Source organism: Heteronotia binoei, chromosome 5, assembly GCF_032191835.1.
Source record: "Heteronotia binoei isolate CCM8104 ecotype False Entrance Well chromosome 5, APGP_CSIRO_Hbin_v1, whole genome shotgun sequence".
Classification (NCBI taxonomy): Eukaryota; Metazoa; Chordata; class Lepidosauria; order Squamata; family Gekkonidae; genus Heteronotia; species Heteronotia binoei.
The window spans coordinates 170,319,541-170,339,285 of NC_083227.1; the positions used below are offsets into that span (position 1 = coordinate 170,319,541).

Genomic DNA, 19,745 nt, shown 5'->3' on the forward strand with positions numbered 1-19,745 from the left:
AAATATTATCTACAGTATAAGAGGTTTCTCCCCCCCACCCAGCGTTCTTCCAAATTTCCCGATTTTTCCTTTGGAAAAGGTGAGAAAGTGCTCCAATTCTTTCATGTTATGTTTTGAATGCCCTGAGATGCATATGACTCATTCTATAACAGATATTGTTTTGTATGAGTTTCTTTCCTGTGTTTTTCTGTTAGAAAAATGAGGGGAAAAAGACCTTGGGAAGTTTATTTTCCCTATTTTTTTCCAAGTTTCACTCTCACCCCCCCCCCCCCAGCCACCACATCTCTAGAAAGGAGATCACGAGGGGCCACAAGTTGGCTTTGGGCGAGAAGTGGGCATCAGATATTCCAGTTGTTCAGAAGTTTTTCTTACCCTTCCTAATATGTTCCTCCTCCCCTCTTGTAGCCACCCATTGTCCCAAGCAGTCTCCTTCAGCATCCCCTTTGGTCTGGACAGCGATGTGGACATTGTGATGGGCAATCCAGTGGGCATCTTCCGCTCTGTTAGTTCTGATAGCCTGGCACCTGGTCTCTATTCCTCTTTGCCCCGCTCCCCCCGCCCACGACCTGCTGATATGGCTGAGGCATCCAACGGGCTAGTGACACCATCACTTCACGGAGCGAGGCACAAGGATCAAGAAGGCCCGGCTGTAGAAAACGGGCTGAGTGATGGCTACTCTGACCTGCCCACCATTGAGGAAGCATTGCAGATCATTCACAGCAGTGAGCGGCTGCTTCCAGAGGGGGCTCCTGATGGCTTCTACCTGCATTCTCCAGAACCACCCAAAGCTTCCGTCCCAGGAAAGGTACCCACGTCTGCAGTTTACCGTTGCCACAATGGGCCTCCCAGCGGTGCAGAGCCAGCCCAGGACGGCAGCCTGGACTCTGATGCTGAGGAGCCATCCCGGCCAGCAGGTGGCCCAGATGATTCCACATCATGCATGAGCTCACTGAGTTCACAGCCTGACAGTACGGCTTCATCCACCTCTGGGGTACGCATGACCAGTTTTGCAGAGCGCAAGAAGAAGTTGGCAGCTACTGACAGCAAATCCAGTGGCATCAGCTCTGAAGGCTCAGAGGCTGGCCCTGTGCCAGCAGAGGAAAGCCCTGCTCAGAGTCCTGCCCTCAGTTCAGAGATGAGCCAATTGGGTGCTAGGCTAGAGGAGAAGCGGCGTGCCATTGAGGCCCAGAAGAAACGCATAGAGGCCATCTTTGCCCGGCACCGCCAGCGCTTGGGCAAGAGTGCCTTCCTGCAGCTACAGAAAGGGCCAGAATCTCAGTTGGAGGATGGTCGACTTGGTCTGGAGGAACGGCTTGCCCAACTGGAGACTGAGGAAGAGGCTGGAGGTCCCCGTGCTCGTCTTGATAACAAGCAGGTGACCTTCTCTCCAGATATTACCAAGGGAGTGCTTGATGAAAACCTGGGTGACTACAATCGGGCAGTGGCTAAGCTGAACACAGCTCTGAGTTCACTGCAGTTGGACATGCAGCGCCTCAGTGAACAGCAGCAGCGTCTCATGCAGGAGAAGAAGCCCAGTGCACAAGCCTGGGTGATCCCTGCTCCAAGGACTAGCCGTGATGGGACTCCTCCACGCTCTTCGCTGGAGCTGTCCTCACCTTCGCCATCTCCTTCTCGCAAGTCTCGATCACCTCAGCCCACCCCCAAGAAGTCTCCTGCTCCAGCTCTTCCAAAGAGCCCCAAGCACACACGGCCTGCTGAGCTGAAGCTGCCACCCCTAACACGTGTTCTGACACCTCCTCAGAATGTTGACAACCTTCCACACCTTCGCAAATTCTCACCAAGCCAGGTGCCTGTGCAGACCCGTTCCTCCATCCATTTTGCTGAAGATGAGGAGCCACCGGTGCCAGAAATGGAAGCCCAGGGTAATTTGAGACCTGTGGCTTCTGTCCCTCCACAAGGGGGGGGCAATGGCCGTGTCTCGGGGGATGGCACCAGTGATGTTTCCTCACCCAGTGACCGGCACAGTAGCTTGATTGAAATTCCTCTGTCTAGCCTGAAGGGGGAGGATGAAGATGTGGATGGTGATGATTCTCTGGAGGAATCTATCACTGAGGCACTGGATACGGAGCCCTGCGCTGGCCTGGGCTTCTTTTTCAAGGTGAGAACTTAAACTCCTGGGTTACCTTTTTTTGGTGTATGTGTGCACCTGGAAGTCATGGCAACTTCTAATAATAAGTTCTACTGGGAGCCTGGAGGATATTCAGAGAGGTGGCTGAATAAAGCCTGCCCCCACCTCCCAGCTTCTGGTATTCCTTGTACTTGCCAGAGTCAGCTCTGTTTAGCTTCTGAGATCTGATAAGATCGGGCTTGCCTGAGTTATCCAGGTCAGGGCAATCCCTGGGTTACTGTTGACCTCCTAGAGTCCCCCACTTCTCTGTAGAAGCTAGAAAAGGGTTTTGGAGAAAAGGGAGGGAGGGTTCTGGATGAAGGAGCTTGGAGACGTTTCTATATAAGTTCTCCTCACTGCTGACTTGTATGTTGACATGATCTAGCTGACTGGCTGAAGATGCTGGACTAGGATATTGTGTGAGCTGTGCAGTGGTGCTGCAAAAGCATCCTTGGAATCCATCGATATATTGGATCCGCAAGCACTAATAGCTAGCAGATCGTATGGGGTTTTTTTTAGGACAATGCTTTGTATGTGCGCATGCACACGTGCTCATTCACGTAATCCTCTAGTCCCATGTGGTACCTTTATGGGAATTGAAGCCTTTTAACTTTTAACTGTGTCCATGAGGTGTACAGCTCTTTCTCTTCTCCACTTTGAGCCCATCAGCTATACAATATCATTTGCACATGTGCCTCTTAAAACTTAAATCCTGCTTTAAGACACTTGGGTCAAGAAGAGTCATATTTCAGAGATTATAGGTACTTTGTTGCAGGTGACATTATATTGTATCAAAACCTGCTGATCTCTGCAGTATCCTGTGCTGACACCAAGACTATTAATGTACATACGTGAGCTCTGGAGCAGCAGTTCAGGCTCAGATTAGAGACTCTAGGAATGCAGCTCATGTGCAGGCTGACCTCTGCCAGGGCAGTTTAGGAGCTGGAGCAGGGATCCTAGGCCTTTTTCTTGAACTAATTTTAAGATGTAATCCTTTGTCAGCGGACATGTGAAGTTTGTCTCTTACAATTGGGATCCTGGTCCTATCTGCAGTTGAAGTGAACCCCATTGTGGCCAAAACTGATAGCTGGCCCTATTACGCAGGAAACAAAGCAAACATGCTGTACATAGGAACAGGTAGAGCAGTGGTGAAGCAGGGAGCAGAATGGGACTGTGCCCTACGAAAGGCTCCAACATGAGGCTTTTTCAGAGGAGATGGCAGGCTAGTGCCAGTCCAAAGGAGGGTAAGAAAAGGTATGTCTTGGTTCTGTGTGTGTGCTTGTGAAGTGCATATTTCATCTTGGAATCTGGGAGCATCATCCCTTGGAAAGCTTCTTTTATGCTGTTGTGCTGTGTTTGTACAGGATGAGGAGAAGGCTGAAGAAGAGATGGCACAGAAACGTGCCAGCCTCCTGGAAAGGCAGCAGAGGCGCAGTGAGGAGGCACGGCGCAGGAAGCAGTGGCAGGAGGCAGAGAAGGAGCAGAAGAAAGAGGAGGCCAGGTGAGAGGGAGAGAGGAGTGGGCCACAGCCGTCTTCCCGTTTCTGACCTCCAGCGTGAGCACACCTGGTGTGTGGAAGCTGCTTAGCTGTGGTGCAATCTTGCATTGTTGCAGTATGCACAGGAATGACGGGACCATATGGACACACAAGCCTTTCTCACCCAGCAGGCTGGTGATGGATGGGTGAGGAAGACCTGTCCAGTTGGCCATACCCACCTGTCTCCAAACTTTGCATGGTTATTGTCACTGCATAGTACTGCTCCATGGCAAGGTGGAGGTTCTATGGCAAAGGTATAAAATACTGAATAATTCAGAAATTGAAAAAAAAAACAGAATGGCAGTAAATTATGTGAATCTGCTATTTATTTTGAGAGCACCACCTTCTTTTAAAGCAGAATTTTGGGCATTGGAGCTAAATCAATCAGCTCAGTTAAAACGGGGGTTTGTTTCCATTCTCTGAGCCCTTATTTGCATTCAAGAGCCTTCCTAGTAACACTGCAATAGACTGCTGATCAGCTGAAGGGGATTGATCAGGGAACTTGGGAACCCCTTTGATGGTCTGACCGGGGCCAAGTTGTTCTTGAAGACTAGACACAGTCATCCTCAAATGTTCCATCTGGAGAACTGTGATATTAGTTAATTGGTTACTTAAAAAATTTGGAATAGAGTCTACGGAAAATCTCTACTGAACTAGTCCTGCTGCTTGGAATAGGTAAGTGATGTGTCCAGCACAAAGAAGGCTCTTCTGTAAAGACTCCGGTCATGGGATGTTTGGCAAGAAGCTGAGAGTCAGTATGGTGCATTGGTTTAAGTGTCAGATTAAGATCTGCAGGACTAAGATTCAAAGCTTCATGGGTGATTTGGACCAGTAGTACACTCAGCCTAACCAACCTCATAGGGTTGTTGTGAGAATAAAATGGAAGAGAACAGTATAAACCATAGGTGAAACCATGCTGGAGAAGGGTGGATATAACTGAAGTAAATTGTTTCTTTGTGAGTTGTCTCTTTTGACCTCAGGAATGATATCTAGGGTAATGTGCTTTCACCACCAGATATCTACTTTTTGCAAGCTTTTAACTTGCATTCACAACCAAATGTCAAGACTGCCTATCTAGGCATTCTTCTGGCTCAGCTGCTTTTAATTCTTTGTACACTGTTTGCATCTAGGCCAAGACTTTTTATCCCATACTGTGTTAGGCAAAAAGAAACTGGTAAATAAACTCAAAACATAGGCTCGGATCCTACAGAAAGATGGGCGATTTTCATTGATTCTCCCCTCCCCCAGTCATACTTACCTCAGAAGCGGCAGTTGGTGGGATATCGTGGGCTGCGGGAAGCAGGGAAGTTGTACTCTGTGAACAGAAATCGCTCCTGTAGAAAGCCTCCATGGGATCCAAGCCATAATTTGTAGTGACTGACTGAACATGAAGCCCAGTGGCGTTGAAACATTCTGTATTTTGGAAACCATAGAGGATCTGCTGAGGAATGCCTGTATGTTGGCCACGGGATCTCTGTGCATTGGAGAGGATTTTAGGTATATTCTAGAGGCTCAGGTAGGGAACTGGCTAGACCTTTTGGAATGCACCCAACAAACCTGGCCACTTTCCCTTTGCAAGGAAGAGAGGTTCTAAATAATCCCGCTATTTTATAAGAAAGTTTTTCCCTTACTGATAATTCTCATGGAGGAACGCCAGGATTCCAGCGTTCTTTGGAATGCAGTTTGAAAACCACTGCCATAATTTAATTGCACAGTATAGTAATCACATAATAATTGTTTAATTAATTAATTGATAATTTAATTTTTTTTTAATTCCAGCCCGGGCAGACTTTCTAAATCTCCATACTTTTCTTTCTTTCTTTTGGGTCTGTATTTCCTTAGGCTGCAGACGGAGGAGCGAAGCCGGCAAGAGGAGGAAGTGGGTCCAAGGCGTGGGGACTTCACACGCCAGGAGTACCTGAGGCGTCAGCAGCTCAAGCTGATGGAGGATCTGGACAAGGTGCTGCGGCAGAAGCCCACCACAGTGCGTGCCCTGAAGAAAGGGCGGCCCAAGACAGTCTTCTGTGATGACTCTGCCCTTGCCCGCAGCCCTGTTAAAGGGCTCCTAGGTAAGAAGGGGCCTGAGTCCCAGCTGCTGCTGAGTGGCCATCAGAGCAAGCTGGGCAGGGAAGAAGGTTGTTCTATTCTTTGGGGACTGGAGGGCAGAATGCTGTGTAGTAGAGCAGGGATAGCTGCTCTGGAGAAGGTTCAACTTCCAAATCTAGCAGTATCTTAATGGAGAAGGGTGCTGCTCTTAACGTTGTACATTCTTCCTAGGCTCCAAGCTGAGCAAGGTGTACTCCCAGTCAACACTCTCTCTCTCTACGGTGGCCAATGACCCTGCCAATACACTTTCCATTAAGAGATCTTCTCGGTGAGTGTGCATTGTTTCTCCATAGTCTGTCCTTGTATTTCTATTCCAGTATGGAAAGGCTATGGCAAAGCATGGGCTCTGTCCATGTGGTCTGAGTGAGTGAATGGGGCTTGGTTTGCAGCCAGGAGATTCTGGGTGGAGTATAGCCAAGAAGTCAAAGAGGCTTCTGCAAAGCCTAGGGTGTTCTCTGTGGAGAGCCAGTTTGGTGTAGTGGTTAAGTGTGCGGACTCTTATCTGGGAGAACTGGGTTTGATTCCCCACTTCTCCACTTGCACCTGCTGGAATGGCCTTGGGTCAGCCATAGCTCTGGCAGAGGTTGTCCTTGAAAGGGCAGCTGCTGTGAGAGCCCTCTCCAGCCCCACCCACCTCACAGGGTGTCTGTTGTGGGGGAGGAAGGGAAAGGAGATTGTGAGCCGCTCTGAGACTCTTTGGAGTGGAGGGCGGGATATAAATCCAATATCTTCATCTGTCTCACAGGATGTCTGTTGTGGGGGAGGAAGGTAAAGGAGATTGTGAGCCGCTCTGAGACTCTTCGGAGTGGAGGGCGGGATATAAATCCAATATCTTCATCTGTCTCACAGGGTGTCTGTTGTGGGGGAGGAAGGTAAAGGAGATTGTGAGCCGCTCTGAGACTCTTCGGAGTGGAGGGCGGGATATAAATCCAATATCTTCATCTGTCTCACAGGGTGTCTGTTGTGGGGGAGGAAGGTAAAGGAGATTGTGAGCCGCTCTGAGACTCTTTGGAGTGGAGGGCGGGATATAAATCCAATATCTTCATCTACCTCACAGGGTGTCTGTTGTGGGGGAGGAAGGTAAAGGAGATTGTGAGCCGCTCTGAGACTCTTCGGAGTGGAGGACGGGATATAAATCCAATATCTTCTTTCATCTTTCATCTTCTTTTTTCTCCCAGAGCTGCATCTCCTTCTGGTCCAATGTCCCCCAGCCGGTTTTTGCCAAACCAGAACCGGGAGCGTGACTGGGAGAATGCATCGACGGCTTCATCGCCTGCTTCCATACCAGAGTACACTGGTAAGCCCTTGCTGCCTCATTTGTTGCGTTCACGTACTTTAGCTTTCCTTCCCAATCCCTTCAGAGGGTGGCTCCACTGAATTCCCCTTTCTTTCCCAAGTGCACAGGTAAAGCCTGTTACCTTGACCTGGCTGTGATTGTATTCAAGAATTTCGAAATCCCTTTGCTTGCTAAGTGAGGGATTTCCAAGCCCCTCAATGTGTCACTGCAGGGAGTTGTTCCCCTTCAGGAGAAGACATTTCTTTGCTGTTCTCTCCTTCTCTCTGCGTTTGCAGGGCCCAAGCTGTACAAGGAGCCCAGTGCCAAGTCCAATAAGTACATCATCCACAATGCACTATCACACTGTTGCCTTGCTGGCAAAGTCAACGAGCCCCAGAAAAACCGCATCCTGGAGGTAAGATAGTGGAGCTGTGCTGGGAGATTGCCTTGATGACTGTGGGCCATAGAAGAGTCTGTTCTCGCATCTCGCATCTCGCATTAACTGGTTTCCCCCGTCGTGTATAGCTGTGTGTGTGAGAGCTGGAATGAAGAACTGGGCTGAAGTTTATGGGACTGTATGTGGCGAGTGGTAGAACTTTAGTATCCATGAAGAGCAGGTTATTTTAAAGGAAAGGTGCTAGTCCTTATGCTTGTGAAGAATGAGTTGAAAATATGTCATCTTTTTATCATGATGGCTCAGCAGCAAAAGGAAACTCATGAACTCTGTTATAGTTCCCATCGCTCACCTTATCGCATGGTCCTCTGCTAAGCTATCGCTTTATTTCAACCCATCAAACCTGATCCAAATTTGACTAAATTCTCCACTGAAAGATTGAAAACATGATAAAGTTATGTAACACTATGTGACTGAACTCAATTATTTTGGTTCCTAACTAGTTGAAAGCTGTGCTGGTATCTTACTCATGTGAATCTCCCTTTTTCCCATGTAAATTTGGAAGTGCAGAATGCTGGCTGCAGCTCCTTTATCTGTGGCTAGATCTGGGGTTGCGGGCAGAAGTTTTCACTCGGTAAAGGCAAGATGCCGTCTGTCTGTGCTGATTTGGTTTTTTACTTACAATATGGATGTCAAACGGATCACATGGCACCATGCCACTGGGATTCATAGCAATACTAATTGCAAAAGGTTTGGTCCTTTTTTGAACTAGTGGAATTCAGGCAGACCCCATTGGGTGATCTAGGCAAGCAGTTGTCCCCTTAGGCCACAACAAGGCTCCCTTGCTTCTGCAGAGAAAAAAGTGAACAGTGTATGAGGCTATTGCTTTTCCAGCTTCACTTTTTTGATAGTGGGGCAATCCCCAGAAAAAACAAAAACATATTTTTTTTGAAAAACTAATTTCTGGTAAGGCGTGGCCCAGAGCTGTTCCTATCTTTCCTTTGATAGAGCCAGTTTGGTGTAGTGGTGAAGTGCGTGGACTCTTATCTGGAAGAACCGGGTTGGATTCCCCACTCCTCCACTTGCACCTGCTGGGATGGCCTTGGGTCAGCCAGAGCTCTCTTATCTGGAAGAACCGGGTTGGATTCCCCACTCCTCCCCTTGCAGCTGCTGGAATGGCCTTGGGTCAGCCAGAGCTCTCTTATCTGGGAGAACCGGGTTGGATTCCCCACTCCTCCCCTTGCAGCTGCTGGAATGGCCTTGGGTCAGCCAGAGCTCTCTTATCTGGGAGAACCCGGTTGGATTCCCCACTCCTCCACTTGCACCTGCTGGGATGGCCTTGGGCCAGCCAGAGCTCTCTTATCTGGGAGAACCGGGTTGGATTCCCCACTCCTCCACTTGCACCTGCTGGGATGGCCTTGGATCAGCCAGAGCTCTCTTATCTGGAAGAACCGGGTTGGATTCCCCACTCCTCCACTTGCACCTGCTGGGATGGCCTTGGATCAGCCAGAGCTCTCTTATCTGGAAGAACCGGGTTGGATTCCCCACTCCTCCACTTGCACCTGCTGGGATGGCCTTGGGCCAGCCAGAGCTCTCTTATCTGGGAGAACCGGGTTTGATTCCCCACTCCTCCACTTGCACCTGCTGGGATGGCCTTGGGCCAGCCAGAGCTCTGGCAGAGGTTGTCCTTGAAAGGGCAGCTGCTGTGAGAGCCCTCTCAGCCCCACCCACCTCACAGGGTGTCTGTTGTGGGGGGAGAAGATACAGGAGTTTGTAAGCTGCTCTGAGTCTCTGATTCAGAGAGAAGGGCAGGGTATAAATCTGCAATTCTTCAATTCTTCTTTTTTTTTTTTTTCAATTTTAGGAAGTTGAGAAGAGCAAAGCCAACCATTTCCTTATCCTCTTCCGGGATTCAAGTTGCCAGTTCCGGGCACTTTACACCCTTTCAGGAGAGACCGAAGAGCTGACGCGCCTGGCTGGCTATGGGCCCCGCACCATCACCATGCCAATGATTGAGGGCATCTACAAGTATAGCTCTGATCGCAAACGCTTCACTCAGATACCCAGCAAGACCATGTCCATGAGTGTTGATGCCTTCACCATTCAGGGGCACCTCTGGCAGACCAAGAAGCCTGGCACACCCAAGAAACCAGGCACACCAAAATAACTGGGACTTGAAAAGCTCTATGCCAACTCCCTGCCTGGACTTTGTAGGCAGCTTTCCATAATAGATGGCTCGAGTAGATGGGGTCTTTAGGCAGGAGTGCATATCTAGCCCTGGGCTGGCGCTCACTCTGGCTGGATCAGAGCCAGCTACCGCACAGGGATCATTGGGGCGGGGGGGGGGGGGGTAGTTCTGGTGCCTGCCATGAGTAGGAGACTGATCCTGGCTTTTAGTGGGGGTGGGTATGAAGAAAGATGCTCTGGGAACTGCCAAATCCCATGATGAGTTAGAGGCTCAAATCTGCCATAGTCACGCTCCCCTACAACTCGGGCCCTGGGGGTTGGAGCCTGGACTCTGCATGCTCCATCTGCCCCCAGTCATCATCTCTGAATGTCAGTCCACAGCTGGGGCAAGGAGGTGGCGGGGCCTCTTTTTGCGATTCCTTCATGCCTGAAGAGTGGTGCTCAGGCCCTTCCTGGTTCTGTGCTGGGTTTTTCATTGCCCAGGGCAGCCCCTGTTTATAGTATACATACTAATATATATATATATATACACGCACACATATATATATATATATATATATGAGCTATTTAATGATTTTTTCAATTATTTGTATATAAAAAAGGATCAAATCATTTGGAACAGTGGGGCAAGGTGAATTTGTATATGTGGTTGGCATGATGGGGGGTGGGAAGCGCACCGAATGGGGGAGTGAGTGTGTGTATGCCCCCCCCCCCTTGAGTCTTTTGTTTCAATGTTTTTTTCTTGCCAACTTTTTTGTTGATCCCCTTGTTCACAAGGGTGCTCTGGTGAAAGGCAAAGGGCTATTTCCGTGTAATAATTCCTTAGTAGTAGTTGAGGGAGGCAGGATATGAGTAGGGAACCAGTTCCTCCTTGAGACAGAGAAAAGTTTCAGTCAGTCACTTCTGTTACGTGCCAAGAAGCTGGTCATGACTGTGGTCATGGAGCTGCCAGCAGAGTAGCTTTTTCCTCCTCCTTCTCCCCAGCCAGCCACTCAGAGCATAAGTAGGCAATGAATGTAGGATACACTTTCTTCAGTCCCCTTCCAAAGGACTGTTAGGGAGGCTGAGCACCTCCCCACCCCCCACTGCTTGGGTATCTTTCTCCTTCCTATGTCTGTCTCTGCTCTTCTGGAGTCATAGCTGCTCTCAGACTGGAGGGAAAAAAAGAAACGAGGCTGTTCAGCTCAAAATCCCCCAGCCCAGTTCTGTCTTGTTGCAACTTATTCTTGGTCTCCTGTGGTTACCTGTTGCTGACTGAATGTCAAGTAGGTGTTTTGGGTGGGTATGGTATAGTGCAGGGTTGGGGAGGGGTCAGTGTAAAAGCAGCTGGGAACTTTGCCCTGCTTAATAAAGTAACTTAAATGAGCTTTCTGTTGGTCATTACTTTGGTGGGCTTGGACTATAGAGAGAAGCCTGGGTCTGTGCCATTGATTAGCAGGGCCTGTCTGTACCTTCACAAATGGTTAATTCTGAACACTGCATGCCCTTGTAGCCAGCTGTGTCCACTGCTGAACTGTGGGGAGGGCATAATGGGCTTAAGCCTATGGAAAAAGCTGCAGAACACACTAGTACAAATTTACTCCCCCCCTCCCCAAATACAGCAGGAAAACTGCTATTTCTGGCTTAATAATAATAATAATAATCTTTTATTTATATCCCGCCCTCCCCGCCAAGGCAGGCTCAGGGCGGCTTAGGTGTCTTTTTATTTTATTTTATTTTTAAAAAACCCACTGACTTTGTTACATCTCTGCTAAAATTCTCTCTTTCTAAAATTCCTACTTCTGGTTACTCTGGTGTCTGAGTGTAGTAGTAATGGACTGATAGGTACTCTAATTACCTGTTTGTCAAGCAAGGATAGGTATACTTTCCCATCACTCTGTATATATGTGCACCTGAAGACGACTGCAGATTTATACCCCGACCTTCTCTCTGAACCAGAGACTGAGTGGCTTACAATCTCCTACATCTTCTCCCCCCACAACAGATACCCAGTGAGGTGGGTGGGGCTGAGAGGGCACTCACAGTAGCTGCCTTTTCAACGACAACTCCTTGAAAAGCTATGGCTAACTCACGGCCATTCCAGCAGCTGAAAGTGGAGGCGTGGGGAATCAAACCCGGTTCTCCCAGATAAGAGTCCACTACACGAAACTGACTCTGAGAGTCATACCAACCCCTTACCCACTCATCCAACTGACAGTGTTGGGAAACAAGATCTGGAGTAATTGCTGGAGGAGGAAGGATAGATACTGTAGGGGCAGAAGACTGATGTAGAAGTTAAGCTCTAGAGTTGAGTGTGCCTTTTAAGTGATGTTCATTACCCCTGAATGTTGGCTTAGTCTTGCAGCCATGTTATAAAATCATTTGTCCAGTTGGCCTAGAAGCTAGCTGAGAAGATTTAATGGAGCCTGGCTTTTTGTTCTAGTTTTATACCGTAGAAATGATAAAGACAAAGAGACCCATGCTATCAGAGGACATTTAATGTGCTCAATTTTTTTTACAAGTAAAGCTGAGCAGCAGCCATCACATGTTGGAAGGAAAAGTTAAACTCTTCAGTAGAAGGCATATGATGATGTTTGGGAATGAAACTCAACCATGGTCTGTGCATGAGTTAGCCTGCAAGAGGTACCAGCAGCTGCTATTACACAAACAGTAATTTGCCAGGCTCCCAAAAGAAACACAATGAAGTAAATGATGAGTACAAGTGATCTGGGAGAAGCAGTTGCTTGTGCAGAGACCTGTTCAGTCATCCTTCAGACCTCCAAACACAGCAGAAGGGACACTCTGCTGCTCCAGCTGAACCTCTGCCAAAGAGAAGATGACGCCAGTCAGTGCGGAGTACAAAATAAGCCACATTAGAACTTGTGTAGTGTAGTAGGCAGAGGACACAACTGGGTTCAAGTTCTCAGTTAGCCATGATGGCCACTTGGTGACCACCAAACCCTTACCGTAAAAAGGTCCCAATACCGTACAGCCACTCCCTCTTACCATCAGGTTCATTATCCTCACTTTCGTTTCCATCGTCATCCATGTCTATATCTATCTCGTCGGGGTTGGCCTGCCGGGAGAGTTCAGCCAACTCACTACGGGAAGCATCGCTCCTGGAAATGAGCAAGGAGAGAGAGGGTTGAAGCACAAGAGAGCCCTACTACAGCCTGTTCTCAAGTTGACCCTTTTCAAAATGCACTTTCTCTCCCTGGACACCTAAGGGTTAAGCCGCCTTCTTTGGGCAGAGTCACTAAATGTGACACTTCAGGCAGAAGCTCTGCTTGCCTTTTAAAATGAACATGCTGTTTAAAAATTACCTAGTTGCTTACACACAGTTCACCTTCAGCCATGCAGTGCTGTTGTGGCAGCTGCTCTCAAAGCATTGCTTTTAAAAATTCGCAAAACCAAATTAAAAGCATTACCTGATCTACACTCACATGATGCCAGAAACTGGGGATAAGAACATTGAAGATATGCAGAGAGTGGCGCATACGCTAGGGTAATGTTAACTTGCCGGCTTGTATGGAAACTAAACCCTCGGGATGCATAAAACATGGATTCGGATATCTCTACACTAATGCACAGAGTATGGGAAACAAACAGGAGGAACTGGAAGTCCTAATACAGGAAGGAGACTATGACAATAGGCTTTAATGAAACGTGGTGGGATGACAAAAATGGAATATTAGTATTCAGGGGTACAACTTATTTAAAAGGGACAGACAAATCAAAGGGCGGAGGTATAGCAGTATATAAGGAGGTATATACTTGTGAGGAAATATGTGAATCGGAGCATGGCAGCTCAGTTGAGAGTCTCTGGGTAAAAATAAAAGGAGTAAGAAACAACAGTGATATTATTGTGTGGGTCTGCTCTAGACTCCCAAGCCAGGCAGAGGACTTGGACGAGATACTCCTACAACAGTTTGCAAAGTTCTCCAAGAGAAGGGACACAATGATCATGGGAGATTTCAATTACCTGGACATCTATTGGCAGTCCAACTCTGCTAAAAATGAAAGCTCAAACAGATTCCTGACTTGTCTTGTTGATAACTTCCTTTTCAAGAAAGTGAAGAAGGAAACAAGGGGATCTGCTATCTTAGATTTGATTCTCACCAACAAGGAAGAATTGATTGAAGAAGTGGAAATAGTGGGCAGCAGTGACCACGGGATTTTGGAATTTACAGTCTTAGGGAAGGGAAAGGCTATACATAGTCATAGACTGGACTTCAGAAAGGCAAACTTCGAACTATGCTGAGTAAAATCCCATGGTCAGAAATACTTAGGAAGAAGGGGGTTCAAGAGAGGTGGGAGTTTCTTAAAAGCAAAATACTGAAAGCGCAATCACAGATGATTCCTGAGAAGAAAAAATGGGAAAAGTCTAAAGTCTAAAGAAGCCAGGTTGGCTCCATAAACAGCTCTCTTAAGACTTGAGAAATAAAAAGACCCCTTTAGGAATTGGAAGGAGGGCCTTATAACTAAGGATGAATATAAACAAATCACCAGTGCTTGTAGAGAAGAAGTTAGGAAAGCTAAAGCTCAGTATCAGCTTAGGCTGGCCCAAGATGCTAAAAACAACATAAGGGTTCTTTTCTTATGTTCAGAGTAAGAAAAAGAGCAAGGACATGGTAGGCCCATTGCGAGGGCAGGAAAGTGAAATTGTAACAGGTAACGAAGAGATGGTGGAACTGCTCAATTCCTACTTTTCCTTCATCTTCTCTTCTGAGGGAAACAGTGCAAAACAGAACATATAAGGAGGATATGGAGTTCCAACCTAGGATCAGCATAGCGGTAGTACATAAACCCCTAGTTTCTTTAAATGAAACTAAGTCCTCAGGGCCAGATGAACTGCATCCTAGGGTTCTAAAAGAGCATGTGGGTGTAATTTCTGAGCCTCGGGCTATTATTTTTGAGAATTCTTAGAGAACAAGAGAGGTGCCAGAAGATTGGAGGCGGGCAAATGTTGTCTGTATCTTCAAGAAGGGGAAAAAAGAGGATCCAGGTAACTACCGACCCGTCAGCTTGATGTCTATACCTGGAAAAGTTTTAGAACAAGTCAGTCCTGGAACATTTAGAAAGGATGGCTGTGATTACTAAGAGCCAGCATGGTTTTCTCAAGAACAAGTCATGTCAGAATAACCTGATCTCTTTTTTGAGAAAGTGACTAGGGATGTGCAAAAAAAAAATTTTCGGAATTACACAGATTCGGAAGTATACGGGGAGAAAAAATTCTGAATCCCCATATACTGCCGAATACCGCACTCGGAATAGCTGCATATACGGTAGATGCGCGGCTATTTCCGAATATATGGCCCTATTATACCCTATGGGCCATTGAAATCAATAGCAAATAGGGTATATTTGAAGCCGCCTGGAGGGGAGGGGGTTTGAGGGAGAGCCCCCAAATTTGCAGGGGACCTGCAGGGGACTCTCCCCTCCAACCCCCCCAAGTCCCAAAAAGATTGGGCCAGGGGATCCGATTCCAGGGGCACCCAAAGAGGGTGCCCCTATTCCATCATTATACCCTATGGGCCATTGAAATCAATGGCAACATAGGGCATAATTAGAGGCTACTGGGGGGCAGGGGGGTTGAGGGAGAGCCCCAAAAACTGCAGGGAACCCGCAGGGGACTCTCCCCTACAAAACCCCCAAGTCCCAAAAAGATTGGGCCAGGGGGTCCCTGTCTTTGGGCTCCCCAAAAAGCCCATTGCCAACAATGATGGGGAAAGCCCAATTAGCCACTTCCTCACTGTAATTGTCGTGGGAAAAGTGGTTCTGGGGAGCAGGGGGTTTTGAGGAGAGCCCCCCAAACTGCTGTGCAGCTTCAGGGCACTGTCCCACACAAAACCCACAAGGCCAAAAAAAAATTGGACCAGGGGGTCCAATTCCTGGGGCACCCAAAGCCAAACCTAACTTCACACCAGAGAATCTCTATAGGACCCAAATGCACTACATCCCTCTATCTACTCTATGAACCCTGCAGGCCTGGAACCAATATAAACTCAGTTGCCAACATCACTGCCACAGAAAACACAATCTGCTCAAGGTCTGCTCTGCAGACCTGGCTGCAGCAAACCCAGATGCCAGCTCTCCAGCCCTGCCCCAAACAACACGGGGAGAGCTTCCCAACCACAACAAGCCTGCTGGTTCTGGGTCTCTCACGCAGGTGCCAGCTTCCCTGCCACAGAACACACAATCTACAGATGCCAGCTCTCCAGCCCTGCCCCAAACAACACGGGGAGAGCTGGCCAACCACAACAAGCCTGCTGGTTCTGGGTCTCTCACCCAGGTGCCAGCTTCCCTGCCACAGAACCCACAGTCTACTCTATAAAAACAAGAAAGTGACCCAGCCCACACACACCCTCGCCAACCCCCACACCAACCAGAGGTAATTAAAAAAACAAAACAAAACAAAACGAGCAGAATCACAAAAGGCCAAGTGTTTAAAAAGTGGCCTTTTCACCAACAAGAAAGCTCAGGCCAAATAAGTCAACAACACCCCCCCCCCCTAAAACCAGAACCAGGAAAAGGGGGACAAAAGTGGCCTTTTAAACAATGGAAATTAGGCCAAACAGCACCCCCCCCGCAAGAACCAGAAGAGAAGAGTAACAGCAGCAGCACAACACAGCAGCAACAAATCAAACACTGAATACTTTTAAAACAGTAAAAAATTTAACTTTTAACAATACAGGAACTTTGCCAACCCCTCCCCCCAAAAAAACCCCTTCACCCTAACCCCAAGAAATCCAAGCCACCCAAATCAGGAGAAGTAAAAGGACACTGCACTTTTAAAAATCCTCTCACTAAATTAAGATATGGGCAAATTGGGCACCACATCTTAAGAAGGATACAGACAAGCTGGAACTGGTCCAGAGGAGGGCGACGGGATCTGGAGACGAAGTCCTATCAAGAAATGTTGAACGAGCTGGGCATGTTTAGCTTGGAGAGGAGGTGGCTAAGAGGTGATATGATCACCATCTTCAAGTACTTGAAGGGCTGTCATCTAGAGGATAGTTTGGAATTGTTTTCTGTGGCCCCAGAAGGTAGGACCAGAACCAATGGATTGAAATTAAATCAAAAGAGTTTCCAGCTCAACATTAGGAAGAACTTCCTGACCGTTAGAGTGGTTTCTCAGTGGAACAGGCTTCCTCAAGAGGTGGTGGGTTCTCTTTCCTTGGAGGTTTTTAAATAGAGGCTAAATGGCCATCTGACAGCAATGAAGATCCTGTGAATTTGGGGGGAGGTATTTGTGAGTTTCCTGCATTGTGCAGGGGGTTGGACTAGATGACCCTGGTGGTACCTTCCAATGCTATGATTCTATGATTCTACACTGTACCAAAATCTCTAGAGCTCACTGGCCCATAGCCATGGCCTAAAAACCACTGTTACAAACATAATAATAAGAAGAAGATGAAGAAGAAGATATTGGATTTATATCCCGCCCTCCACTCTGAAGAGTCTCAGAGTGGCTCACAATCTCCTTTCCCTTCCTCCCCCACAACAGACACCCTGTGAGGTGGGTGGGGCTGGAGAGGGCTCTCACAGCAGCTGCCCTTTCAAGGACAACCTCTGCCAGAGCTATGGCTAACCCAAGGCCATGCCAGCAGGTGCAAGTGGAGGAGCGGGGAATCAAACCCGGTTCTCCCAGATAAGAGTCCGCACACTTAACCACTACACCAAACTGGCTCTCCCAAACCAACAAGTTTGGATAAGCAGTAGAGAACAGCATTTAAGACATCCCATTGCTCCATCATGGGTTCCCATAAGACACTGCTACTCCCCTTCCCAACACAGGTCTTAATGGACAACACTGGCAGTTCACATAAAGGCTGCTTCCATCTCCTTTAAGATAGAAATTGTCAACAGAGAGTTGGGACGAGCTCAGTCCCAGTACCTTTTCTGGCTACAACTAGAACAGGAGTGCATGAAGTGTTTAAAAACAACTCTCCTAAATTTTTCCTGTAACCATAAAGAAGCTTGGAAGCTATTTAAAACTACAATCCTAGACGCTCAGATAAAATATATACCACAAGTTAGGAAAAGCACAAGTAATGGAAGCTGTAAAAGGTAAGAAGGACTCCTTTAAGCGGTGGAAAGCTAGTCCAAGTGAGATTAATAAAAGGGAACACAGGCTGTGGCAAATCAAATGCAAGACTGTGATCAGGCAGGCAAAAAGGGACTATGAGGAGCATATTGCAAAAAACAAAGACCAACAATAAAAATTTCTTCAAATATATTAGAAGTAGGAAACCAGCCAGGGAAGCAGTGGGGCCCTTGGATGACCAAGGGGTAAAAGGATTACTGAAGGAGGATAGGGAAATGGCTGAGAAGCTGAATGCATTTTTTGCCTCTGTCTTCACTGTGGAAGATGAGAAGTGTTTGCCCGCTCCAGAACTGCTAATTTTGGAAGGGGTGTTGAAAGACCAGTGTCAGATTGAGGTGAAAAGAGAGGAGGTCCTACAACTGATAGACGAATTAAAAACTAATAAGTCACCAGGTCCAGATGGCATACATCCAAGAGTTCTGAAAGAACTCAAAGTTGAACTTGTGGATCTCCTGACAAAAATATGTAATCTTTCATTGAAATCTGCCTCCGTTCCTGAGGACTGGAAGGTAGCAAATGTCACCCCCCCATCTTTAAAAAAGGTTCCAGAGGAGTTCCAGGAAATTACAGGCCAGTCAGTCTGACTGGAAAAGTTGGTAGAAACCATTATCAAGGACAGAATGAGTACGTACATTGATGAACACGGGTTATTGAGGAAGACTCAGAATGGGTTTTGTAAGGGAAGATCTTGCCTCACTAACCTGTTGCATTTCTTTGAGGGGGTGAACAAACATGTGGACAAAGGAGACCCAATAGATGTTGTTTACCTTGACTTCCAGAAAGCTTTTGATAAAGTTCCTCATCAAAGGCTCCTTAGAAAGCTCAAGAGTCATGGAGTAAAAGGACAGGTCCTCTTGTGGATCAAAAACTGGCTAATTAATAGGAAGCAGAGAGTGAGTATAAATGGGCAGTCTTCGCAGTGGAGGATGGTAAGCAGTGGGGTGCCGCAGGGCCTCGGTACTGGGTCCCATGCTCTTTAACTTGTTCGTAAATGATTTGGAGTTGGGAGTGAGCAGTGAAGTGGCCAAGTTTGCGGATGACACGAAATTCTTCAGGGTGGTGAGAACCAGAGATTGTGAGGAACTCCAAAGGGATCTGTTGAGGCTGGCTGAGTGGACGTCAGCGTGGCAGATGAAGTTCAGTGTGGCCAAGTGCAAAGTAATGCACATTGGGGCCAAGAATCCCAGCTACAAATACAAGTTGATGGGGTGTGAACTGGCAGAGACTGACCAAGAGAGAGATTTTGGGGTCATGGTAGATAACTCACTGAAAATGCCAAGACAGTGTGCATTTGCAATAAAAAAGGCCAACGCCATGCTGGGAATTATTAGGAAGGGAATTGAAAACAAATCAGCCAGTATCATAATGCCCCTATATAAATTGATGGTGCGGTCTCATTTGGAGTACTGTGTGCAGTTCTGGTCGCCGCACCTCAAAAAGGATATTATAGCATTGGAGAAAGTGCAGAAAAGGGCAACTAGAATGATTAAAGGGCTGGAACACTTTCCCTATGAAGAAAGGTTGAAACGCTTGGGACTCTTTAGCTTGGAGAAACGTCGACTGCGAGGTGACATGATAGAGGTTTACAAGATAATGCATGGGATGGAGAAAGTAGAGAAAGAGGTACTTTTCTCCCTTTCTCACAATACAAGAACTCGTGGGCATTCAAAGAAATTGCTGAGCAGTCAGGTTAAACCAGATAAAAGGAAGTACTTCTTCACCCAAAGGGTGATTAACATGTGGAATTCACTGCCACAGGAGGTGTTGGCGGCTACAAGCATAGACAGCTTCAAGAGGGGGTTAGATAAAAATATGGAGCAGAGGTCCATCAGTGGCTATTAGCCTCTGAGTGTGTGTGTGTGTGTGTATATATAATTTTTTGGCCACTGGGTGACACAGAGTGTTGGACTGGATGGGCCATTGGCCTGATCCAACATGGCTTCTCTTATGTTCTTATAATACTTCAGAATGTTCACAGCTGTGTTGCACACAAAATATAAAGAAAGGCTTCTAAATAGCCCCAATGCCACC

General features: G+C 47.4%; 2 protein-coding genes across 6 annotated transcripts in view; one reads left to right on the forward strand and one right to left on the reverse strand.

The window, feature by feature from the left end:
* The window catches only part of CAMSAP3 (calmodulin regulated spectrin associated protein family member 3), a 69,603-nt gene extending 58,610 nt beyond the window's left edge, over positions 1-10,993 (forward strand). For all 5 annotated transcript variants that reach the window (XM_060240712.1, XM_060240713.1, XM_060240715.1 and 2 more), the window contains 7 exons: positions 406-2,119; positions 3,493-3,629; positions 5,508-5,734; positions 5,943-6,039; positions 6,950-7,068; positions 7,344-7,462; positions 9,306-10,993. In XM_060240712.1, coding sequence (XP_060096695.1) covers positions 406-2,119; positions 3,493-3,629; positions 5,508-5,734; positions 5,943-6,039; positions 6,950-7,068; positions 7,344-7,462; positions 9,306-9,608 — 2,716 coding nt within the window. In that variant the 3' untranslated portion in view covers positions 9,609-10,993. The remainder of the gene's footprint in view (positions 1-405; positions 2,120-3,492; positions 3,630-5,507; positions 5,735-5,942; positions 6,040-6,949; positions 7,069-7,343; positions 7,463-9,305) is intronic.
* A 1,094-nt stretch (positions 10,994-12,087) lies between these two features.
* XAB2 (XPA binding protein 2) overlaps positions 12,088-19,745 on the reverse strand; it is a 36,330-nt gene continuing 28,672 nt past the window's right edge. The window contains exons 18-19 of the mRNA XM_060240718.1: positions 12,614-12,726; positions 12,088-12,429 (exon numbers count right to left, since the gene is read on the reverse strand). Coding sequence (XP_060096701.1) covers positions 12,368-12,429; positions 12,614-12,726 — 175 coding nt within the window. The 3' untranslated portion in view covers positions 12,088-12,367. The remainder of the gene's footprint in view (positions 12,430-12,613; positions 12,727-19,745) is intronic.